This window comes from Accipiter gentilis, chromosome 20, assembly GCF_929443795.1.
Source record: "Accipiter gentilis chromosome 20, bAccGen1.1, whole genome shotgun sequence".
Taxonomy (NCBI): Eukaryota; Metazoa; Chordata; class Aves; order Accipitriformes; family Accipitridae; genus Astur; species Astur gentilis.
In genome coordinates, this window is record NC_064899.1 from 2,051,034 (window position 1) to 2,074,055 (window position 23,022).

At 39.6% G+C, this 23,022-nt stretch overlaps 1 protein-coding gene across 8 annotated transcripts in view; it reads right to left on the reverse strand.

Moving 5' to 3' along the window:
* CTNND2 (catenin delta 2) overlaps positions 1 to 23,022 on the reverse strand; it is a 665,464-nt gene that overhangs the window by 19,682 nt on the left and 622,760 nt on the right. For 5 of the 8 annotated variants that reach the window (XM_049823917.1, XM_049823915.1, XM_049823916.1 and 2 more), the window contains 3 exons: positions 21,912 to 22,122; positions 18,441 to 18,525; positions 12,480 to 12,605 (listed from right to left, as the gene is read on the reverse strand). In XM_049823917.1, coding sequence (XP_049679874.1) covers positions 12,480 to 12,605; positions 18,441 to 18,525; positions 21,912 to 22,122 — 422 coding nt within the window. The remainder of the gene's footprint in view (positions 1 to 12,479; positions 12,606 to 18,440; positions 18,526 to 21,911; positions 22,123 to 23,022) is intronic. The other 3 variants (XM_049823921.1, XM_049823920.1, XM_049823918.1) reach the window with 1 other exon arrangement.

Below are 23,022 nucleotides of genomic sequence, written 5' to 3' on the forward strand. Positions count from 1 at the left end.
AAAGGATGTTAAAAATAGTTTGAAAGTATCATGAGACAATAAATTGACTTTTGCTAGTGCTCTTATTAAATGACAGTATTTCAAATGTCTTAATGTATTGATAGGTTTTAATTGTCTTTATCACTGCTTAATGTTAAATCTGAATCAGTACCACAGAGTTTTCCTAGTCTCTCACTGAAAGCATAAGCCTTTTAAAAATGCCTACTTTCTGTTGGGCTCAGTGGCAATTGAGTCAAGCACCTGGCATGGTGCCAAGCAAAATTTTTGCAATGAAATGCTGAATAGAAATAAACACAATAAAATATTACCAAACCCAGTTGGAATTTTCCTCTCGCTTAAAGAAGAATAATTCTCCTTTGAGGTCGTAAAGTCTATTCCCACCCCCTACCTCAGGCTACTCCAGACATCCAACGCTGAATCCCACCCCCTCCCACCCTCTGCCTTTGCCCAAGGCATCTCGCTGACTTTGTTCCCTCCACAGAAACCACAGGCACCTGGCTCGTGGAATTGCATGAGAAAATGGCTTGAAAATCCTCCTTCCACTAAACTTTTAGGAAAGAGAACTCGGCAAGATTGTGACAAAGGAGGAGGAAAAAGATACTCATACTTGATGTAGAGGGAAATGTTATAAGTAAATTAGGATAGAGAGAAGCGGCCCCTATCTACAGATTCTGAATATCTATACTCCTTACATAACACATTTGTATCAACACGCGTGTATCTCGGTTGTAATCTCAAAGGAAAAAAAAAGGAGGAGCGAAGTCTGGGCCATGGCTTTCACAGTAGGGTCAGGACTTTCCCTAGAGTCGATATCGAGCGGTTGTCCACGGAGGTCACTCACTGAACTGCACCTCGTATTTCATGACAGTCACAGAGGGAAATATAAGGAATATAACCCGTTAATTAATAAAAAATAGTAACTTGAAAAAAGAAATAGTTAATCTTTAATACCACTTGCTTAAACCAAAAATTTTCTATATCCAGTCTTTCATTTCCAACAAGCAGCTTCTACACAAGCCACGTCCTCCAACCTAGAGGGAGGATCAATGAGAATGCAAACAAAAACACCTGTAAAGCCCTAATTTCTTAATGTTAAATCAAACTGGAAATTATTAGAAACTTTTTGATACATATATATAGTATGTATATATAAAATATATATATTTTTAAGAAGAACTAATAGTTTATAGCTATAATGCTAATGAATAGCTTAAGTCCAATAAACTTATCCAAGCATTGAGACTGTAAATAACATAGTTAGCATTATTTTTACATATCCTGTTAATAATAACTGGCATGGTGATTTCTCTACTATAAAAATGAAGTAGCAAACATGTGACAAGCGCATGCCTTTATCCTGATGAAGAAAAATGGTTCCCTTCTTCCTCCTTCTCTGGGGTCAGAAGTTCGTACCAGAAAGGTGACTCTCTGTAATTCACTCTGTAAGTTTTCTGATAGTTTATTTTCTTTTAAACAGACTGCTGAAGAGGAAGATACCAAGAGGACAGCCTCTAGATCTGATAAAAGAAGATGGAATGGACTATTTATTACTGTCTGCCTGAAAAAGGATACATCGGCCATGCTTACATAGTGCAAATCAGAAATATTGCATCTTTGTGGATCTGGACACATGCATGGGCAGGTACACTCTCCTTTTGCACCCTTGCTCCCCCAAATAAAACCCTGGCATGTGGGTCAGAAAAAAAGTGACCTGAATCTTCCCCTAAGCCTTTCTTCCTGTTGTCTAATCCATCTGTACTCTTTACATTAATACCTGGACCCTGGATCTGATGGGAAGTGGATGAAATAAATCCCCGCTATCTGCGCCGTCCCACGGACTCTACAGGAATAGCACATGGCATCAGTTTTGTTCTGCAGAACATCCACCGGTACTTTGTCAACGTTGCTTCCTCAGAAACAGCGTTGCAAGGTGCCTCAACAGCGAGGGAGCAAAATCCAGCTGTAGTTGGGATGCTGGCAATAGCATTCTTCTGTGCAGCAGATGTTTTTCCTTCTCCTCCCTGCAAATTTTTGTTTTTTTTCTCTCTGACGAGAGTGGCCCCCATAACGATGTCTTCAAATAAAATCTGGTACAAACTTTCAAATTTGCAAGCCTGATCAGCTCAATAAAAGAAGTCAGGCAAACAATAAACTCTAACAGAGGTATTGCGGTGACTCGGCATTGCTTTGGACTAAACAAGGCATATTGCTATCACTGTGCGACAACTTCCATGCTGTTTTTCAACAGCATTACAGGCAGCTCCCAGACCTCACAGTATTTCAAAACCCTAATACTTTAATGTCATCTATCTTTAGCTCTCTTCTGCCGCAAGCAACAAGCTTATTTCCTTGGAAAGGTAAACAGTTTGTAACAAATTCATTAAAACTATCCCCATCAACAATTCCAAAAGCTATTAGTGTTAAATATTGAAACTAATTTTTAAGAGCCTAAATGGAGTATTTTCAATTTAATGCCAAGATAAATACCACCTGACGTGATGGCTGCTTTCATTAGTTTGTTTCAGCTCTAGTGCCTGTAATGAAATTTAATTAAATTGATTTGGGTACTTAAAGGTACAGTATATAGCAGTGTCCTGCAGAGAAGAAAGCTAACTCAAAAGCAAAGTGTGTGAGGCTGCATTTCAGAAACCAATTTACCAGCCACAAACATGATCTAGGAGAGGAAGAGTAAGACCAAAAGATCTGACAAATTGGCAAGAAATTCAATGCAGTTCTGTTACAGAATGGATGCATTTGTTAACTGGCAGCAATTAATTAATTAATAGGTGGCAAGTGCATGCTACCGGAGGGCACAGAACCACCAGAGTACAGAAGTACTATTATTCATCCTTATTGTCTCTTCCAAGGTACCTTCTACTGGGCATTTCTCTATATTTTGACTGTAATGAATATATATATTCTCCCTCAGTTATACTCCATAAAGTCCAAATGTTAAAGCTTGATTGGCAGTGGCATGTTTCTGATGATACGTTCTTGGGAAAGCTGCAGGGATTAGATTTGGGTCAGGGGTTGGATAACCACTGTAGAAAACAAAAGTGATATTGTAGTCTCACTGATCACCTTTTACTGGGCTTAAGGAGTCAACAGGTCCTTTGTCTTCCTGCTCAACTTTAAGATATTTCAAAAGAAATAATTTTCTTGAAGTCCATGGGAAATAATTATTTTGCCAGGGTGACTAAACTTACTGTGCCAAACACCTATTTCTTATAAAAATATAATTTGGGTTTTCCACATTATTCTTTTTGTGTTTAAAATACAGTGAAAAAGAGGAGGCAGTTTTCTATTGTGTTTGCAAGAATTTCAAGTTTTCAGAACTCCCTGGTAGCAGAGTCCTTGACCTGAGGAGACGATTTGCAGAGGTAGGTGATATCAGATAAACCATTGTCTCACTTGCAGTACAGCAATGCTATGAGGACTGAAGGAAATTAAGCCCTGATGGGAACTGACACCACGATGACACAACGGGGAACCAGAGCTCCTGCCTGAATGATTCACAGACAAGAGAGGAAAGAGAGGGGACCAGATGCACTGAGGTGGCCAAGCAATAGGTGCCAGAATTGGGGATGGAGCACCGACATCGCCAGCCTCGGTGCGGTGCCCAGCCTGGATGACCTCATGGCATCCGCTCAGAAAGAAACCCCACATCAGCTCGTATGCTAATAGCCAACGGCAAAAATAAAAAAAACCCCTACCCTCTGACTGGTTATGCTGGCCATGCTAAGACACTGACTTAAAAAGCACTAAGTGGTTTAGAAAAAACTGTACGGTGGCTGCATGCGCATCAGTATCTTTCAAGGCTGAAGAGCGTGGTCTGCGCTGACTCCTGGCCACTGATGTCCTAACATTGTCAGGAAGAAAGAGGGCAACTTCTTGGAAGCAGAGAAATCCCACTAGGGAAAAGAAACAAAAATGATGCAACAGATCCAATAATGAAACAGTTAAAATCTGAGAAACTACAGAGAACGTTGTGTCCTGCCTCCCCCAAGCTTACAAACTCTCCAGCATGCTACTTCTTGCTTCAGGCCTGATCCTCTTGGGACTTGATTTAATAGACTTTTTTCCAAATGACGTGAAGCATACAGGTCCAGACTTGTTTTGGCATCCTACTTCCTTATCTGTAAGCCAGCACTTTACTGGTTCCAGGATATTAACTGTAATAACAACTGCTCCTGTAATGGCAATAAGCTGTAGAAATGTGAAATTTTGATAGGCAACCACTTGCAGGAATCGGTAACTAGACCCACCATCCATGGAGTTAGAAGTAGGTGACACAGCAACAAGGCAAAGTGCCTGTAAGTACGCAATGTAGGATCTACTCGCTTTGAAGCTCAACTAGACATTACTCCGAGTTGCTGGTGTTGCTTCTTTCGCAAGCTGAAGCACTGCTGTCAGGTTAAATGAAACATCCTCAGTGGTGTGCACCAGTGTGACACTGTCTAGAGTAAAAGATAAATCTGATGTGAATTAAGTCAAGGCTCATCAGACTTACACAGGTCTGGGCAATTCTTCACTGGGAATTTGTTGTCACGACGCTAATAAGACATAACAGAAATTAGAATTGGATCAAATTATCTACATACATTGGCATATGAAAGTTATGTGCACGGCTTGACTGCAGTGAGAAATCTAAGATGGTAACAAGGTTGGGGTGATCTACATATCTATCTCACGGAGCTTTTAAATGGGATTTTTGAAAAATGTGGTTTAAATGTCCACCAACCACCAGACCTATCATTAGGCTTTACGACCTGAGATCATATTATTTTCTTTTCGTACCAGAGGAGGAATAAATACATTTCCCAGTGCTTCTCAACAGAGAAACCGAGCCTGACTTCTCTCCCTGTGCCAGCCCCATGGCAGTGGAGGCTAACCACCCCCACCAACACCCCTGAGTCTGGAGTGGGCCCGCAGGACTGCTCCCGGCGTGCCGCCGAAGTAGCTGACAAGGAAATGTCAGCGGCTGAAGGAGAGATCGAGAGACGGCTGTTCTCCAAAAAAAGCCCCCGCCTTTGTACTGGAAGTGTGCTTATTTTGGAAGAGGGATTTCAACTAAATTCTTATAACTTCAACAACTCTAGAAACACTCCTGAAAAACAAACCAACTAGCTTTAGGTAAACTATCTAATTTAAAAATGGTGCTCTTTCATTTTTTCTTTGAATTTACACTACCAAATCCTATTATCAGTAAGCGATTCCTGAAGGGATTGTCCTTTCTGGATTTGCTTGCATTGTTTCCAGGAAAACTCAAAACCAGTAGAGAATTCCTGGGCATTGATCTGCTTTATGATGATACTACTTCCCTGACATTTTTTTACTGTCATCAGCTAAACTACAAACAATTATTAGCAGTATATTGACAATTTTACCTCTAGGATTTTGTCTTTTGCTTCCAAAGTGGTAACTCAAGATATGTTGTTGAAGAAAGGAGTAGGGATTGATACACGCAAATACACGCACAGGCACCGCTTCTGTCTCCCTTCTTATGGTGCGCGGTGGGCTTGACCCTTTTCTACTCTGAATTTCAATGTACAAATGGCTCTTGCTTATAAGTGACCGCTTCTGCATCCAAGACACAGCAGAAGTTCAGTTGCTTAAGAAGCTGAAAGAGAAATACGTATCTAGGGCAGCGGGAGGCTTAAAGAAGGGCTCCTAGTCAGAGAGTCATTAACCACAGCAAAACTGTCAGGCGCTGGATGAGGATTATTAAGTTTTCTGTAGGCTCTTTAAAATGACATTTTCAGAACCAGTGGTTAAACTCATTCTTCCAAAGCGAGACATGTACCTCCCAGCCTCCATCTCAGCTTCTCTGAAAGCAAAGCCATTCTCCTATTGTCCGCGTTCCACCCCAAAATCATTTGGAATATTTTCTCTCCCTGGTTTTTCTTTGTCATCGCAGAGCCTGAGGTACTATATACTTCTGACAGTATCACCCAATTTTTTCTTTCAAAATCCCACAGATGGCCTTGGCCAGTTTTCTCTTTTTCAGATGCTTTTTTTGTGTGTGCAGCGTTAACATCTTCTACCATAATTTTACATCTCATCCCTTGATTTTAGCTATGAAGAGACACATGATAAGGGAGAGATATGTTAATTACTTGTCAAATCTATCCAAGTGAGAAACAGCTAGGTAACTATCCCTGGTTGTTTTATATAGTGCAACTCTAGGATGTTTCAGGAAATCACTGAGGCATTGCTTTACCTATCCATAATTAATTATTGATTTCCTGTTGTGCAAGTTGTGAAGATGACAAGACCTAATCTGATGAATAAAATAGCTATAAGAAAAGGGAATCGTATGTGAGGCAAAGCATGAAGGACAAGACTTCAGATACGGCAGAGTTCATTATTCATTTTGCTGAGGTTATATGCAGCTAAATAATAAACCTTTCAAAACACTGCAATAAAATGAAATAAATTCATTTTTCAAAGCATCACTTTGCCTCTTAAACAGAAATAAAACTGTTTTAATATATTTTAGAGGAAATGAAGGCAGTATTTAGCCCTTCAGCTAGAATTTCTGTTCTTCTCCTATTTTCCCCTGCATAAGGTATATAAGCTGTAATTTGTTAGAATCACAAAGAACTAGTTTTGCTTGTATCTTGTATGCACAAAAACATTTGCATCCAAGAAAGTGTTTACAATAATTGTCATTGTCATTTTCATTCCAGTAATGCCATTTCACCTATCTTCACATGTTTATGCCCTAGAAATGCAAGCTCTGGCTCCTGGCCACAAAATCTCAGGGGCAGGACAAACACTACTTTATGCTCAGGGTCAGTTTCTTAAGCCTAATGTCCTTACAAAGACTAGAAACTAATCACCACCTCTTACTCTTACTTTTCATGCATTAAACCATAAAATCAACCAATTACAACTCTTCTATTATACCTGTGATCATAAAACATGAAAAAAAAAATCATTATCAGAATAAAATTTGCACCGTTGTCTCTTATGGTGAAGAACGTGGTAGGACTGATGATACCGACTGTGACCGAGAGCCATTAGGACTTTGCGCTTCCTGAAGAGCGGCACTGTGGCTGAAAATTGGGGATCATTTTATTCAAACGTGTAGCTGCCTGACAAACAAGGAATCAGCATTCCTTTGGAAAAATCACTAGATAAACTCATGCCAAAAGATCTTGCATGAATACACTTAAATGAGAGTGTTGGAGATCTGAGTTTGCTAAGCCGTTTGAGTTTTAAGGATATGCTGCTTTGAACATCTAGTTTACCAACACACCTAGACATTGATAATGAGAAATGCCTGTTCTTTTTTACTGAAATACCTTTAAGAGTTTTTGATTCGGTAAATAAGACCTTTAGTATTGTTAACTTGAACAGGAACAAACCATTGGACCAAAGCCTACAACTCTCATTTTAGAGGAACCACAACTTTCTCTAAAAGCACTTTGTAAAATTAAAAGTAATAAAAAACAATTTAGAAACTGCCAGGGAAACTTTTCATTTCTACTTTCTGCAGGAAGAAGAAGCTATAGCTCTTTTATCAAGACAAACTGTATTGGCTAGTAAATGAAGTAAAAAAACTCAGAACAAAGCACACATACTACAAAAGAGACTAATTTCAAAATACAAGGTTTCTTTCTTTGAGTCTGAAATGGCAGATATATTTAGGCCATTTTTGAGTTCTATTAGCAGTTTTAGGAAGAGAGGAGGGTAGAAATGATAAGGACTTCCCGGCAATTTTTTCCTGACCAATTAGTAGATCACGGAGAACATCAAAGTACCGAAAGTAGGATATTGATGCACCAGCTTAATATTTCATTTAACTTTGATTGAATTTACATGTACTGGCCATGTTAAACACTTTTAACCTCCTTATAGGACCCAGAAGACTGAGGACGATGATAGCATAAGTACAGCAACGTAGAGGGGCATCAGCAAAAAGGTGCCCAGTGTTATGCATCAGACCATCACAGCTAGACTATTTACCTCTGAAAAGAAAATATGCTCTGATTGCCATAGTAATAAATTTCATTTGACTTCCATCCCCTCTGTGCTGCTTGCATATGCTATTACTACTAGTAAAAGTTCTACTGATCTGATTAATTTGCAAAACCATAAGCAGCCATCCAACTCACCCGTTCAAGTGTGCTGGCAGAAACTGAGTTTCTCGCCCATACTCTTTACTACACATGTGCTTTTATCTGTGTCTGAACTTACATAGGCAAACATCAAGCATACAAGTTAATTAAAAATGCTATTTTGTTCTGAATGGTAGAAATCATGTTCCTTGAATGAATTTTGGAGAAAAAGATTGACATGAATTAAAAATGGTTTCTCTTGGCATGTATCTTTAAAAGACTTTTGAAAGTCTTTAGAAAGACTTTTGGATTCTTTTTAGTATTGTAGCTCTGAATGCAGCTAAACTTTGCTTGCCATTAATTAATGTTATTTATATTTGTTTTAAAATATTTAAAGCATTATTTAAGTGGACTAAAAATGTTCCCAGCCCCAAAAGACATGCAGATAATCTTCTTAGGTATCTACTTTGTATTCAAGTATTAAAATCCAATCTTATCCTGAGGAACTGTACTTCTGAGAAGAAAAATTCTGTAGACGTGACCTTCCACCTATGCATAACCCTCCAGATTCTGGATGCCTACTTGTACCTCTACCCTAAGGATATTTCAGAAACTTCAGTTATACAATTCCCTTCAGAAAGAGGGCTCCAAGTCAAAGATACCGACTCTTGGGCTGCATTTTAAATTTTCTTTTCTTCAGAGAAGTTCAAAGGGTGGAGTACATTAGAGACAGACTTTACACAACTTGGAGATTAAATTTCTCTCTTCTAAATCTGTACTTAGTAACCTTAAAATGGACTTGGGTTTTCGACTGAAAACCACCTAGTTGTTCCCACATAAGTCAACTAGAGCTTACCACAAGACTCACTACCAATGCTGAGGATGCTTTAGCATCACACAAATGTATGGCTCATCCTAGAGAACTGGCTGGACAAACTTTGATTCTTTTTGTATTTGTTTAGCACCTCTTGAGTCTAGTAGGTTTTGGCTGAGAATGGCGTCAGCTTCTATGCACTTCTTACTGATAACTTAGAAGAATTACTGCTAAGTTTGGCTGTTGAATTACGGCTTGCTACAATGCTCAATGTTAAAGGAAAGCACTATGATGCCTTTAAGGCCCTCATGGGAAAAGCAACAGTCAAGCATAGCTGCAGATGCTTTCTAAGCTCATACCTCACACCATGATGGTTTATTCCTTGTTGTATTCTCAAATTCCCTTTGTTCAGACATCACGCTTAAAGGCAGCATCTTCTACATCCATGCTGTGTTGTAAGTTCTACATACACCCTCCCCATTTGCGTATACATATACGCACATATTGGTATTTTACCAGCAAAAATGCAGAGACGTCATCACAAGTATTTGCAAGAAGTGCGAAAAACCACCATTAGTTTGGCTTTAATTGTGCTTAGTCATCACATCTGATTTTTTCGGATACCATTCAGGAGAAAAGCCCGCACCAAAATAGTGTAAGGATGGGTAAGGTCTGGCTGCAGCTACACAGCACTCTTTTCAAGAAAATACTATCACCAGTATTGAATCTTCAGTTCAGCACAGACTGTATCTTAGATTACTACTACTATTTTAAATACCATAGCAAACATGGAAAATGTTTTAGAAAGAAACATATAAATACTGAAACAACTGAGACATGCCTAAAGGAATGGTAGGTGATACTGCATAGTACATAAACCTTTGCTGAGAGTATCACAAAGAATTTAACTATGTAAAATGCCAAATGATTGAAATAAATGATGGAATTCAGAAGCATAAAATGTTTGAAAATATCTCCCTCTAACAACTGATGAAGAAACACAAGTTTTGTGTTTTCCAAGTTTTGTGGATACCAAAAGAGTTTCTACCCTCTTTAGGCCAAGTAAAATATATAAAAAAATTGTAATAACAGGATGGCAATCCCTTCTCTTTCTAGTATTGTCTGATACTGTTTATAAACTCAAACTGGGTTAGAAAGAATGAGGAAAAATATTTCTTGATATGATGGATAAGCTAGGAAAGTGAGAACATGACCTACTTGACTGCACACGTGAAACAATGACTATTTGCATGAAAATAAAATAGAAATAACATTCAGTTTGACTTAGTATTTTGTAATATTTTAGACATAAATTTTGTCTTTTTTTCTAAATAGTTTTTCAAAACTAGTCAAGTGATTTAGAATGAATATACAGCTAGGTGAAGGCACTTAATATATTGGTGTTATGCCAAATGCTGAGAACCCCTTTCCCCCTCTGCCCTTTTCTGTTTAAAAATCCAAGCACAGTTTATACACCATTTTTTCCATGTGTGAATACTTCTGAATACTTCTGCGTATGCCAAAGTTTTTACCTGTATAGCTCAGCTCAATTTATCTGCACAATTTCCTCTTTAGTCTTCATGCTATGTAAATTTCTATTGTATAGACAAACACGATATTATTTAAGCAGGCAACTGGCAATGACAAAGCCACAAATGTTAAAATTTACTTGACAAAGTTTTGAATGATTCTTAATAAAACAGCCCCTTGGAAGGCCTATGCAGTCAAAAGGGGAAGTAAGTTAAATTATAGGTTTATACTATCCAGTGATGCTGCCTAGTGCTAATGATGTTGAAAAAAGTAACATCAAGGTAAAGAGAAAAACAAAATTCCAGACGAATGTATCATTCCTCACTGAAGAGGTTTTTTGTCTCTAAGAAAGAATGTGAAAAGATTAACAGATTATTCTTTGGTCTGCAGCTACTACCTCTTATTTCCTGCGCAATAGAAAATACACCTTTGCTTTCATGAAGAAATACTTCATATTTGCATGTGCATTGGGAAAGGCAAACCTATCTTACATGAACACTGGAAACTAATATACAGCATAAAATGTAGAATTAATAATAATTCCACACACACACACGAAAATACTAACTTTTTCTCCAATACTGAAAGCAATGATGATTTCATGATTGAGTATATAACAAGATTGCCATTTGATAAAAAGCTGCATTTAAAATGCTCGCTTAAATGTGAATAACATGTTTTTAGGAAAGGAAGACTGAAACAGAAAGAAAAAAAGAAAGTATATATTTGAAGACTATAATTTTTTTTGCTATGTTGGTTATAGAATCTCTATCTTCTAAAATTACTCAGATGATGCTTTAAAAAGGCTTGAATATGTTAATTCCACAGAAAATGTCCACATTTCCTTTATTTCAAATCAATTTAGGAATTTGCTTAATTCCTGATTAACAAAAGAAAGTAATGTCATATATAAGATGATGAAATGCTGGGCGTTTTAAATATCACATCCCTGTTAGCTAAAGATTAAAAGGATTTACCCTAACCTTGAAAGATATTTATGTCTAAAGTCCTTAAATGAGATCTTCTCTGATGTCTTCTCTCTTCCAGGCAAACTTAGTAGAAAAAAAAAAGCCCTGAAACAAAAAGCATTACTACTGTGTCCTGTGCGACCAGAAAAACCATGTAGATTCCTATTTTTTCTAAATATTTTATCAGAAATCATGTGCGCGCACACACACACACATATATAAAGGTTTCTCCATGGATTTACTTGAATGTTGTGCATATGTAGAAGGTATTTTGGTTTTGCAATAATGCCACAGAGTGACGTTGTATTATGGAAAAAATATTAGGAGGAAAACAAAAGACTACACTTGGTTAAGGAAAAGGAATTTTAGTACCTAAAATTAAATAGTGCCTATAATAAGAAAATGCCCAGTCCTGCCAATTCTTATCAACTGTACTTATGTTTGAAGGAAATCTCCATTGTTCTTATTAATAGAGATTTTTGAAAATTAGCATTTCAAGAATTTAATTGACTCCAGGACACACTGATTTCTCTATAGATATCCTAGTTTACCTGGGATCCTCTTACTGAAATATGCAGCTAGTGCTTTTGTCTTACAGATGCCACTGGGCCAGAAAAGAAAGCAAAGCGCTTGATAAATTCAACCTGCTATTGCGACATAGTGCTTATCAATAACTGCCTTTCTATTGGAAAGGTTCAGACAATCAAAAACGAGATTACAGAAATGCTAGAAAGCTTGTCAGGGAACTGAAGGTAATGCACGTGTCCCCCTCTCTGGTAGATGCTGTCCTCAGCGAGAGCAAAACTCTGCACCCCTCCTCACGCGGCTGAAATGAGTGGGGCTGCTCTCCCGAGTTGAGGGGAGACGCCTTCCATCTAGAACCTACAGCGTTCAGTAAATTAAACTGTATACTTTAAAAATAGAATCTCCAGAAAGGCTTTGTTACAGCGTTCAGTAAATTAAACTGTATACTTTACAAATAGAATCTCTAGAAAGGCTTTGTTACTTTTGATTCCAACGTCTCCTGTAGAACTCCTTTGGGTACAAATCTCAGTACGCACGAAACACAACAATTCAACACTGGTCAGCTGACGGCCAGAATACCTGGGTTGGGGAATAGATTCTGGTTTCTTGGCTCTGGGAGAGCGTATGCTGAGCGTGCCATGACCCAGAGTGGAGGGTTGGTGAAAATCCTCTGTCATCAGTCACACTGAAGCTTGGGGCCGCCCACTGCCATAAATCAATCAATCAGTCAATCATTTATTAATCAGGTACTTGCATTTTCATAGTTAATATAAAAATGGGCTCTAGACAATGCCTTCTCTATGATGATAATCTAGCTTTATATTACAGTGGGGGTTTACCTTAAATTAATCCATCCTTTTTCTGAAAGGGTGACATATGCATCTGAAAAAGGCCTTGCCAACTGTACAGAAATAAATTAAGCCCCGCTGAAAGATCAGCACCGCAAAATAGATATAGTTCCTTCAAGTCAAGCCACTTTTTTTGAGGAACTATTATGTTCTGGATTTGGAATTTAGAACCTTAGTGTAGGGTTTAAGTTCTGCACAGACCTTTTCACTAGATAAATTTAACCTAAAACAGCATCTTTTTGGGGGATGTCTGACTGACGATAACCTTACCAGGAGAAAATCCAAACGATGTGTTCCAAATCTACACAATAGCATGATGTAATTAACATTTTTAAAGGGTGAGTAGGTATATTTTCCTTAAGAAAGGACTTTAGATGTTAAAACTCCCTGACTAGGGTTCTGAATTTTATTGCTGGCAAATTTCATGGAACATTTAGCCATAAAGGACCTTCTCATAGAGTCATCATTTTATTATTCTGAAAGTCACATGAAAAGAGAGTCCTCTTCTGGATCTGGACTGGCTTAACTGCTTCTAAAGCTTTGGGCAATTCCAAATATCTTTTCCAGCCAATGACAGACAAGGCCATCTTCAGAGCGACTACTCTGACTTCATTAACTGCCTATCACAATAGTTTCCCTGTTGTAGATGGCACACTACACACTGAAGGATGACCGCCTTTAACAGCCTCCCTGGTTTCAAATAATTGGTTGTATTTTTATTCATATGGCAGGTGAATAGGACAAACATTTCTATTAGTCCATGCAGAACAGAAACCTACGATAAAAAATGGGAAAGAAAAATAATTTCTACAAATCCATTGTGATCTCTACTTATATACTGGAAGACAGAATAAGTGTAAACATAATGATAGAATGTAAACATATTTTGTTGGAGCCTAAGTGGCTAGGCAAAGCAAACCAATTAATAGAAAACATATTCTTCCTGACAGTTCCTCCAGCTCTTTAATATTACACACATTTAATGCTAATTGAAGCTTGCTTTTAGCTAATAAACTTTCTTTCATGTTAAGCTCATTTAGCACAACCCTTTTGCTCAAATTTCCTCATGTAATTTAACAAGCTATCTGTGTTTAAGAGTAGTTGGTTATTTTCTTGAATATTGAGAGAGATAAGAGTTTACCAGCTAATGCAAATCTGCTCTCTCACAGTCACACCAGTATTTTCAAAGGTGTCCCCTAAATAATCTACACACTGTTTATATGGGACTGAACCTGAACCTTGTTTTCCTCTTGGTGGGACTCTTTTTCAGATTAGATTTCCGTTACAGCTATTGCTCAGCAAACAGAGCAGTATATCCTGCGAACTCTTCCATGACGAAGGACTTGCAAGTTAAACTTCTGGGATGGCTTGGCAACTCCCTTACTTCAAGACTAAATTCATTGCTTCCTCTTGGTCTGTCAAGTTTCTTTTTCTATAATTTTAGGACCAGAAACATTTCTGCATTTTGCAACTTTTTCTTGTTGGACTATGGTAGGCTAGCGCCCAAGTAACCATACCAGGAAGTGAAATCTTCTTTTTTCCCTAAAGCACAAGCTTACAAAGCTTTGTTTACTACAAAGTAAACACTGTCACCTCACTCACAGATCTGAACACTGACTATTTACTTTCTGCGCCTTTTCCACACCAGTCCAGCCTAACAGGTCTATGCGTCCCACTAAAGCCACAACACAGCTATGAACTGGAAATCCTGGTACACGGGATAGAACGTCTCAGTGGTGGGTACAGGGTGTGAGATAGCTCTGCAAACACAGAGCAGAAGGTATTGTGGACTTACAGAGCTTTCCAAGTGGAAACTGAGACAATAAAGGCAATGCCTCTTCCACCTCGAGCTTGCAGCTCAGGCTGTGAGAAGTCTGCCCATCGTTCTCCTGAGCCAGAAAAGCTACAGTCTCCACCTAAGCATGCTCTTCAGAGAATAAAAACCTATTTGAGAAGAGAGACCAACAGTTCAAAGACTGCAACTCCTCTTGCATTAGCTGTTAATAAATGGGGACTACGTTCCTGCTCCATCAAACCAAATGAAAGCAACGCACAAACCTCCAGTCTTATTTTTTATAGGATCTTGGGAATGCCAGGACACGCCGGATGCTGCAGATTAGTGAGCCTGTCTCCCCAGTAATGCTCCAGCTCTTGTTTTTGGGGCCTTACAGAAGGGACCTATGAAATCTATAGGGCTTTCTCATTGCTTTCATGGGAGCAGGATCAGCCCACTGCAGAGACGTTCCTGGGTACCAGAACTCAGAACTCCGGGCTGTTGGAGCTACGTTGCTTGCAGGGTTTGTTCTGTCCTCCTGCTCTGCCCTTCTGTTTAAACACAGCATATGGGCTAGCCTGAAACTCTTTGTCCAGAAACACTTATATCTGTAGCTTAACGTGGCTTACTAGATTTAATTTTCTATGCCTCTCATCTCACTGACTTGTGGACTAATTTTGCATTTTTCAGGATACAAAAGATGGATAGGACCTTAAAATTTTGTGTTGTTAAAAGATACTGTTTGCATTCTTAGCCAGACAGACTGACGACCCTGAGACAGGGTATATTGCTTGATTCGGTCAATGAAGTTAACTGAGTTGTTGCAGTTGCTGCTGCAGTTTTTGGCTTTGAATGGCCCAGAGGAACAGGCAATGTCTCTCAGACACCGAGTGGCACAGTGAAATTTGTGCGCACTACAATTCTTCTCAAGTACTATAGCTGAAGCTGGCACCCTGAAATCTGTTAAATTTGGGCTGCTTTTTCGGCAACAGCCGATTCTGACAGTGTCCTTAGAGGCTGCTTCACTTAGGTTTCACTACACAGGCATATTCATGTTATAGCCTTGGTTACAGCTGAAGAGCTTGCTCACCCATGCTGGGCCTGGAGCTTGCAAGAAGCATTGCATATTCCCTGCGCAGGGCAGCCCCGCTGCTGGCAGCGGGTGGGGGACTGGTTTCGGACTCCCCTGCTTCTTTCCACTCCACGGCCAGGAGGTTATCGGGGAGTGCTGCAAGTGGGAAATTGGTGCCTGTGCACTGCTTGGCTTTTGGTCCTTCAGAGGTGCGGCAAGTCATTAGGTGACCACACCAATCCCCAACTCTGGGTGGACTTTCTGTCAGTGCAGTTTATATTCTGCCAGCTACGGGATGATTCCTGTAACGTTGAGCAAAATCAGAAAAATGAAAGAGGTTTTCATTTTGTTGCTGATGCCGTCATATTTGGACTAAATATACTGATTGTTACTGTATCAGCAGTAAACATACATTGCCTTCTTTCCACATTGATACAAAGGATAATCCTTCTATGCTTTTTACCTCTCCTTACTTACTCTGCTGTAAACATGTTGCTCTAAAATACACTGCAGTTCAAAATATTTCGTTACACTGTTTCTCAAACAGTAAAGTAAGTGCCGCTTTTTCTTAAATGTGATGTGATGCCTGCAATTTCCTTGTATTACAGTACAAAACTGCGCCTCTCTGTAGGCCACCAGTTCTTTGAAAGTAATTGTATATATACTTCAGTACATAGGAAGAAATTGCTGATGATTATGCAATGGGATTTACCTGCACTTCAAAAAAGGCTGTGCAAGTGCAAGATACTGCCAAGTGCTGATCATATTATACTGTCAGCTGCATGTTCACTCGTTTTTACCAGCATGTGTATCTTAATGGGACAAAATAAAGATTGCATTGACACAGTATCTTTATATTACATAACTAGCTGACTGTTAGTATAATGCAAACTTTTTCTCATTTTCCCTATCATAAAAACATTATTTTCCCAACAGTGGTGAAACTCAGCCAGCCAGCATAAGTCAGCCTACTATAGGCAAGTTTAATAAATATGATGACTTTAAAAAATTACTGTATGTCTTTTAACAAACAGGAGTATTTTAGATCAACTATCTGAACATTTTGATTAAAAGAAACCGTATTTATACAAGGCTTAGCAGCATGTATAATGGCATGTAATGAGTATACAAATATGTAGCAGAAAGCGACCTTCATTTTAAGATTTTGTGAAGCCTGTAGGAATTAGCCAATATAGAGAGTAATAAAATGCTTTCTGACAATATAGACAATCTGTCTGCTACGAACGTCCTGGAAGCTACCTCAAAGGCTAGCCTGTCATATTTTCCATACCACAAGAATGTATTTGTGGCCACAGAAAATGTTCTTTTAAGCATGCGAGGTACTTAGTACCCAAGCACGCTTAGTACGTAAGTACATTACCAGGCATTCGCAGTGGCAGCCAACAGAATGTCCTTTAGATAGCAGTATACTCAGAAGCCATACAGCATATAGATTCCCTCATGCACGGAGCAACCCCAGAAACTGCTTTTCCGTCACAGCATATATATACAGACAGAAGGTTGGAAATGAGCCAGACATTGTAAGAACCTCTAAGAGATTATGGTGCAATAAAGTTCAGCCTCTCCGCTGCAGCCACCCACGTGCGCAAAGTCAGGCTATGCACGCTTCCAGTGTGTTACTGCCTTGCGTCAGGAAAAGCCTACTCTAGCTCATGTTTGTTCCCACCTCTTAATGGGACAGTTGAGTACCAGCTCGTTACTTGGAACGTCTTCGCATATGGTATCCCTAGGGCTGCCAAGGCTGACAGAAAATACTGGAAGTGAACAATGGGAGAGACTCAATAATCATCTTCCTTACTCCCCAGACTTGACACAAGCAGGGCTGAGGCATGCAAAAGAACAGCGTTTCAAACAGAAGGTCAGCTTCTGCCAGCCTGAGATCTGCTGTATATATTTCATGTAACTAAGTTCTTTTCTTGTGCAAAATACATACAACACAGACTGCCGCGAACCTTCCCTACTTCACCATTCTTATGCCTCAGCCATAACTAGGTCCTGAGCTTTTGTGCCACACAAAGTCTTAGCTCTCTGCTGAGATTACAAATACAGATATCAATTAGATAAGCTGTGAAACTCCACGTAGCAAGAAGACCTTTGAGAACTAAATCTGCAGGCTGATACTCCCATGGAATGTAATTTAGTTTGGAAATACTCAGCAAGAATTACTTTAAATGTTGTCATTTACTAAGTAGGCACTTATGTTTTAAAAGCTATATAGGATGTTGTTTCACAGAATCATGTTACCGTATTGCAATTCATTTTTAAGAGGTTAGCAGGCCTGTGGGAATGGGATGGTACTACAGACTCCATAGGCTGTCTGAAAACCCAGTATATGATGCTACTGTCTGCCAGCTGATTGGAAGTGAAGCTATCAAGTGTCAGCCCAGCGCCACATGTAACTGGTCCCTAAGCACCCCTCCTTCAGATACTCTTGTTTACAATCTCATGAGGAAATTTGGGAGCTGAAGGGCTGGAAATCTGGTAATCTCCCCAGGACAGGGTGGGGAGGTGTAAGAAGAAAAGGTACAGTAGGAGAGCTTGCATAGGTTTGTTCGCTCTCCGGGGCTGTCAGATCCAGCATTTTTTTGTATGAATTATTTTGAAAATCAAATTCACATCCCCTTTTCACCACCACACATATTTTCAAAAGGCATTTCTATGTTAAAAGTAGAAATGAGAGGAAAAACTCATAGCTCCAAGTATCTGAAATTTTAAACTCGAGATGAGTTTCCAGTCACATAAATGTTTTGGTCTAAAGTCTCTCAGCCCCCAAATTTGGGTAACCATACAAAAGATGACAAAGCTAGAAAAAACCCAAGCCTTACCTTCTTGTAGAGACTTCTCAGGTCTCTGTACTGCCACATACTATTGAGGACCTGAGATGCTGCTTTCACCACTTTTGGCGAATGCCTGTTACACACATATATTAAAAAGGGAGAGAGAAAGAAAGAAAGAGTGAGAAAGAGACTGTTAAGTACAAGACTCCATTCACCCCAATTTTCAAATGCATCGCTATGGATTTAAACCCACGATTAAAGAGTTTCAAATGTACCATAAGATCTTTGGTTGACATCTTGGAGACCAATGTGTTTTTAAGCAAGGGCAATACATGTTATTTCTATAGTACTAATTATTCAGTGAGGAGCAAAACGTGTGCTCCTCCGACCACTGAGAACAAGGATTCATGCTGAGAGCATAGTAAGAGGAATAGGAGAGGTAGCAATTGGCAAAACTGTTGAGGAGCCAAGTGGCATTATGTACATCTAAGAAGATGTCCTGGCTACAACTTTTGGCCTAAGGGACAAGAAAGTAGAGCCAGTTTCTTTCTCTGCAAGCTGCCAAAGGTCAACTCTTGACAGCGTGCTCAATGCATTAAGCACCTCTTAGCAGTGGCCAAAAGAAACACTCTAGATGGGCGATGAGCACTGCTTTTGAAGTGCAGAGCCAAGATGCAGAAATACAACTGATTACAAAAAATCATAAGAATTTTCATTAGGAATCCAAATTAGGACTTGCATCTTGCTCACACCATTACCCTTTAATGATGACAATACAATGTCATGTTGAAAACCATATATAACTTCACAGGGACTTTCTCTTCAGAAAAGTTTTGACAGAAGATCTCAACTATTGTTACAGTCAGTTGTAGTCATATATTCCTCTTGGGATAGGTAACTTTAAAAAAACTCTAAAAAAATAATATCAGAGAGTATTCAGCTCAGTGAGGAAGGGTCAAATAGAAAAGGGCGGGGAAGGTAACCCAGCCCACTGAGGAAGCACACGCTGTGCTGTACCAAGAATACACATAAAGCAGTAGAGCGCTAGAAAACCTTGCAAAGGCCAAAGTCTGGAGTGAGGCTCGATGGAGGTCGGGGGGGTCATTTAGGCGATTCATGTTTTACTTAGAAAAGGCACATGGATTGCAAAACCAAAGAGAAACCAGAAAACCGGCAGCGTATGTTACTGGTTTGGGTGGGAAGTCTTCTCAGGGGTCAGGCTCTGGCGCATCCTGTGATCTCTGAGAAGGACCACTGGTAGGCTGACACTTACGCTGGTGAAGCAATGGCCATGACACAACTGAGTCAATTACCTTATACAGTATTTTCCCAGTAATTTATCTGGTGCTTTTTTTTCCCTTTTCTTCCATTTCTCGCCCAGAGTACAGCAGTAGGTGGGTAATTGGTGCATAAACAGGAATTTGATGAATGCTTTCAAGCATAATTGTTTTTATTATCCTCCCAGCTGTACTGGCTAGTGGGGTGCTGGTAGCACGGAGTAACCAGGAAAATAACTGCACCGACCATATTGTGAGCGCTGAGGAGAAACAGGAACTATGTGAAGCCAATATGGGCTTGGCCAACGTGACCTGATGAACACCAGTTCTCTCGTGCTGCCCTACAGGGAAAGCGCTCAAGCCCTGGGCATGTTCCAAAGGCTCGCAGGGGCCAGCCCCACGCTCCTGGCACCGATCCATACCAGGATGCATGGCCAGGCTATGTATCCTGCACTTGTAGAAGCAGAGGCTTCATACTGGACGAGATAAACTCATACTGAAGTGTTTTACTGCATTAAAGCGAGCATGCCAGAATTTCCTGTCAGTCCAATGACCGGGAATTCTGATTTGTAAACAATGGATTACCTATAAGACACCAAACCAAAGCAATAGTGCACAATACTAACAACTCTGAAAGCTGAAAAATGGAACTTTCACTTAAGATGGGCATTTGTAGCACTGTGAGTTGACAGGCTTTCGTCTTCTAGAACTGTGTAACCTGTACCAGTAATAACACAGGACCGCAACTCAAAGTGCTTGAGAGGAGGGATACGTATCATGATCTGGGAGGGCGTTTTGGAATTACTCAACACTACCTGGGCTAAATACCTTCATGCAACATAGATATGTCTTTCACAGTTATGAGGGATACTTAGACAGGGAATTATACCCTTGGATCCTCCTAAAACTGCCCACGATACTCTGAAAATTCCAGACTCCAGAGGTATTAATAATCTCTGCCAGATAACAAACAGGTAGACAAATGCATTATTCTGAGGAAAGACACATTCAACTTAAGAGAAATGGATATGAACCTGCTTGCAATATCAGTACATTTGATCTAGAAAATATAAATCAAAATTTTAAATAGATTTAATAATAATAAAAATGCAAATGTAAATAAATTGGCAGAGCATGGGGAGCTCCCACAACTGGACTCACACACTTTGTTACGCTACTACTTTTTACCCCTTACAATTAGAATGTGAGAATGTTTCAATAATGAATTTGGTATGAAAAGAAAAGGGTGACAATAGAGGAAAAGAAATGTGATTAAATTATATCGGCAATGCTCCGATCACATAGGTGAGCATAAGTTCTCATACCAAATGTAGGGTGCATAAATCTTTCCTTCAGGTTGTGGCCTGGCTTTGTGGGGCTCTTTTAGAGCTCTGATGCTGCAGTAGGCTGTGTGATGACAGCTTCGAGTAGGTGGACTGATGGGTTTTGTGCACTACAGTGAAGGCTTTTTGTTTTCAAACTGCCATAGTCCCATTGCACTATACTTCTGCAGGTTGACAAATATGAGAACCAGGCTATCTGTTTTAGGCAAAAGAAGGATAAAGAGTGAACTCTTCATGAAGAGTGCGTACATAGGAAAACAGACAAGATGAAACCATAGCTGCTCTGAAAATGGCACAGTCGTGTGTAAGATTTTTGCATGTTTTGGTGCCTCACAAAGTAGCCTGCAGGTATCCTAACGCTCCCTCAGAAGCAAGGTGCTAGGAAAATCCAGGGATCCATTTTTCTACTCTGCCCCACCTCACCAGCAAGCTGGTGGCAGGGAAAAGGGTGCTGTGAAGAGGGACAAGGACTTTACGTTCTTCACTCCCAGAGCAAGAGGAGCAGTTACAGAACTGCGGTGAGGTCCCTTCCTTTCACAGGATCCCTCCACCTGCATGTCACCCCTTCTGCGGGGTGCAATCCAGCAGCTCTGGTCCCTAACGTTTACCAGGATCTTCGGGAAGTGCTTAGAGGTTGTGGTTACTGTAGATAATTACTCTTTCTTAAACCGCACACGCGGTGCACTCCATGCACTGCAGATGGTACATCAAAAATAAACCACAGCAGAGGCTTTTGCCATTGGTATTGTCTGTTTCTTGTCACCTTTCACACTGGGCACATGATTTCTGATGAAACTAAAGAATTCAACTCACGATTGCACAGAGGAGGCAAACACATTCAGGACTAGCAATAACTACTGGAGATGTTAAAAAGGTGCAAGGTGATTTGCAAAACATACTTGTCTCCTTTACTCTTAGATATGCCAACCAGTTTCTCAATGCCGCCTGCGTCTCGTAAGGCCTTGGCATTCTCCATGTTTTTAGTGATGACTTCATGCAGAGTGCAGCAAATGGCAGTAACGGTGTCATCAGACATGGCCTTGCTTGCTGAGCTGTTGCTGTTGTTAGCGCCTGGCAGTCGGTGGACCAGATCCCTCATGGCATACTTGCCTTTGTTGAAAGAAAATGAAGGGAGAATTCAGAAGATACAGCAATAAAGGGTGACGGAGAAGAAGTACAGGGAAAACACGCAAGACTATTAGCACCATTTGCATCATTGCATGTAATCGAATTGGCTACTGATACTACTTTGGAGCAAGCCACATTTATACGATTGCATGTTCAAGCATTTCACACATTAGGGACTCTCTTAATATTTCCATGCTACACCAGTTGGAGACTTTCGATATGGCTACATCATGCCCTTAGGAGAATGAAACGATGAAAGTAAAAGCCAAGTATATGTACAAAAATAACCTGAATACCCCAACTTACAGAACTTGGCAAGTCCTCATCTCCCACCGCACAGCTCGTAACTTGTTACTATAAGTAAAATGTGCATCAGTTGTTAAAAACACTACAGTGAATGCAAAGCCAATGATGTTGTTATTTGTGAAAAAGTCTTCTCTGAACGAGCAGTTTCACTGTACAAGGTTAATTCTCTACTGCGTGCAGTAATTTAACTGGGTTCATTAGTGCTTCTTAGACTTTATTGCTCAGAGTGGACACCATCTTTTTCACACATCCTTAGCTGTATGGATGGTACTGACCAGAAAGGGAGCTTTCCTGACATCTATTCCCATCTGATATTTAGTAAGGATTTTATATAACACTAACCTCCAGAACTTAAAATATCCTAAAATGAAAGGTGTAATGAATTTTTAAAATGCTTACATTGAACTGAAGACATGAAAAAGAAATTCTGTTGATTATGGTTGGACTCAATGATCTTAAAGGTCTTTTCCAACCTAAATGATTCTATGATTATTATAACTGTTTTCATGTTTAAATGAACAAAGGGTTATTTTGCAAAAATTGTGCCTGAAAGAAATGTAGTGCTTGTGAAAAGAA